The sequence below is a fragment of the Rosa chinensis genome, chromosome 1, assembly GCF_002994745.2.
Source record: "Rosa chinensis cultivar Old Blush chromosome 1, RchiOBHm-V2, whole genome shotgun sequence".
NCBI classification, from domain to species: Eukaryota; Viridiplantae; Streptophyta; class Magnoliopsida; order Rosales; family Rosaceae; genus Rosa; species Rosa chinensis.
Genome location: NC_037088.1, coordinates 36,849,783 through 36,852,909, shown reverse-complemented (window position 1 = coordinate 36,852,909; position 3,127 = coordinate 36,849,783). Strand labels below are relative to the sequence as shown.

Here is a 3,127-nt window from a genome sequence, read left to right as displayed (position 1 = left end):
CTCACGACATCAGACGCGTGTTAGATAGATATGTGGAATCAAATGGTCGTTATGGTTGGCTGTAAAGAAAATATAATTACAGTAAAAGGTAAATCACTTTGACAGTAAAACAATTACTAAAGAAAATCACGAAGTTAAGTATTGTCATTCTTTCGCACATATGCAAGTGATGCGATGCAAGTAGTGCAACCCACTTGCAAAACCCTTGTGGACCCGGGTTTCTTTTTAAAGTTATAAAAATGTTTTGCATGTTTCCGGTTTAATTGAATAAGTGGCTACGATTATACCACAAGTACTACACAACAATCATGCCGACGTGCCCGAGCAAGCCATTTTGGGCATTCTCAAAAGAAAAAGAGAGAGGAAGAAGTGACGTGCAGAGATTGAGCCAATGAGAGAAGAGGAAAAATGATATACACGTGGCCACGTAGGAAAAGATTTAGGGTTCTTTAAATGTGAACCAGCTCACGTAATTGAACGGACAGTATTCAAAGGCCCGCCGCCCCAGTACGGCATCGCACTTGTTGTCAGTTTCATTATCATCAAACAGCCGGTTTGGAAAATGAATTTGGATTTGGATTTGAAAGTTGAAGTTTCCAGATCTAAAATCTAAAAATTCGAAGATTCAAAATATTGTGATTTCAAATTTTATTATTTGGGCTGGAAGTTTTACTATGAGAATTTTAAAATTGTAATTTGAACTTAATCTCGCATAATGGCAGGATCATAACCCAACTCATCGCGACGGAAAAAGATAGGATGAGAAAGAGAGAGAGAGAGAGGGAGAGGGAGCACGACGGAAAGGTAGAAAGTCAAAAATGGGGTAGGATAGGGTATTTGTTAATCCAATTAGAAAAGAGCAGTTAGGTATTTGTTAATCCAATTAGAAAAGTGTTTAGACCGTTAGGTTGGAGACTGGGCCAAACATATACTCTACACTCTCTCTCTCTCTCTCTCTGCGCCAAAGGCTCTATATAATATATATTTATCAGATTTCCAGCCACTTAGCAAAACCTCTGAAACGGTGAGTAAGATTTTATACGATCTCTAAGTCGACATATAACTTCTGGATTGAGAATCTAATAAACGTTTATTATATCCTTTAAAGTTTAGCGCGCTACTGATGGCAAATCAACCATATACCCGGAAGCATTTTCAAAATAATGGAGAGCCACCCACCAACCAAGGTATGTAATTGATTACTTGATTCTTTTTATTGTTCGTGGAGCCTTAATCTTTATGGGCTTTGTGTTGTTGTGCTCGTGGAGCGGTGTTTGGGAATTAGCTGGATTTGCTGATTTTTTTTCTTAAAAATTAGGGTAATTGTGTTTTGTTTATGGCATTTATTTGTAGAAACTGGGATCACTGGTGCTTCCGAGCATGCTGTGCTGTATAATGAAGTATCAAATTCATTTTGGGCGCTTTTGGATTGGGTGATTTCAATATGGAGAGTTGTATTTGGAAGGCAGAGACCTGGCATTACTGTTTCTGATAATCGAGTTCGTGGAAACACCGGGGTCTGTAATGGAATGTTACTTGTTGGCAACAGTACGCAGGATCATGCTCGGAAAACACAGATCAGCGAGGACGACAAACCTGAAGATGATCGGAAACCTTGTATTGATGTTTCTCGTAATCAAATTGATGACAACAACGGGTTCGCTAATGGAATTTTCTCTGTTGGCAACAAGTAAGCAGGTTGTTGTAAACATTCAGTAATGTCAAACGAGACTCTCTCAGTCTCTCTAGATCTACGAAGATATTGGTCAAACCAGAAAACCATCGGTTATTAAATTAACCGGACTCTGAAGTTGATAGGAAATGACTGTAGTGTTGGACTGTTAAGACATAGCAGTCATTTAGTTTTTACTGTTTCTTGTTTTTCAAGTTTCGTTCTGTTAAATAGGCTTTATTTTCCTTAGGGACTTGCAGATAGGGTTAGACTCTTTGCTTCCCAATTAGTCTCCAAGTTATAGGCCGTGTAAGACGTGGTTGTTACTGTTTTGATTTCCTCTTCATGTAAAGGCTATAAAGCTGAAAGCTTGTTCTTGAATTCAATAAGAGATTCTCTCAAACAAAACAGTGTGTATGTGTATTATTGTTTCTGTGCTCAACATATAGTTTGGTGTGCAATTTGTATTTGACATGCGTACTGTTTTCTTGGTAGATATGCCTAGCTCATCTGTTTTTCTTGAGTAAAATACGTTTAATGATAGACCCATTGCGTCACGCATACACACTTCAATTCGATCTTACTAGTAGTATGCATAAACGATTTGTAATCAGATTACTAACTAAGAACGTTTAGGTGGTTGTGTTAATTCCTTTTTCATGAGCTAGCTAGTTACTGGTTCTACTGGCGGCTAATATGATCATGAACAAATTAAAGGTTGTGTCGCTGAAAGTATACAGAAAAAGTTGTAAAATCAAAGCTAATCGTACATAAGTGATTTTCCATTGAAATTTACCAGGGCCGGCTCTGAAGGTGTGCAATGAGTGCAACAGCACAGGGCCCCAATGTGAAAGGGCCCCAATTTTTTTTTCATGTTTTATATTTGCACATAAATATTAAAAATTAGGCCCCAGCAGACCAACCTATATATTCTTTTCTTCTTTCTGCGTTCAATTTTTTTATTCTTTGCTACATTCTGGTGATTCTGCAGTTCACATGTGATTGAGAGGGCCCAATTTTTATTTTTTAAATTTAAATTTAATATTTAAGCTAAATAATATGGAAGAAAGATTAAATATTAAATATAAATTTAAATTTAAGCTAAATAATATGACTGAGATGCGTTAATTTAATATTAAAACAAGGAGAGATATTCTTTGATCTTCAAGAAATCAGGTTCTCTTATTTACATTCGTTTGCTTCTTGTCTCAAGAAAGATTAAATGGACTTGCTTTGATTTCGATTGAGAATGAATATCTTGGAAAAATCAATTACGATAAACTAATTGATGATTTTACAGCTAAGAAGGCAAGGAGATGGATTTTCAAATGAATATCAATCAACACTGCTGGAAGAATGTATTATTTTGAGGGTTTTAGATGAAGCATCTTCTTGTAATATTTTTTGTTGCAAACTTTACAATTGTATTGACTATTTAGCCTCTGTGGTAGGCTC

The 3,127-nt window shown here is 36.3% G+C and overlaps 1 protein-coding gene across 1 annotated transcript; it reads left to right on the top strand.

Annotated features, from left to right (window-relative positions):
• Positions 1–944: 944 nt before the first annotated feature.
• On the top strand, positions 945–2,082 carry LOC112196631. Its single transcript, XM_024337035.2, has 3 exons — positions 945–1,024; positions 1,109–1,187; positions 1,354–2,082. The coding sequence occupies exons 2-3, from the start codon at positions 1,124–1,126 to the stop codon at positions 1,692–1,694; spliced, it is 405 nt and encodes a 134-aa protein (XP_024192803.1). The 5' UTR covers positions 945–1,024; positions 1,109–1,123; the 3' UTR covers positions 1,695–2,082.
• Positions 2,083–3,127: the final 1,045 nt, after the last annotated feature.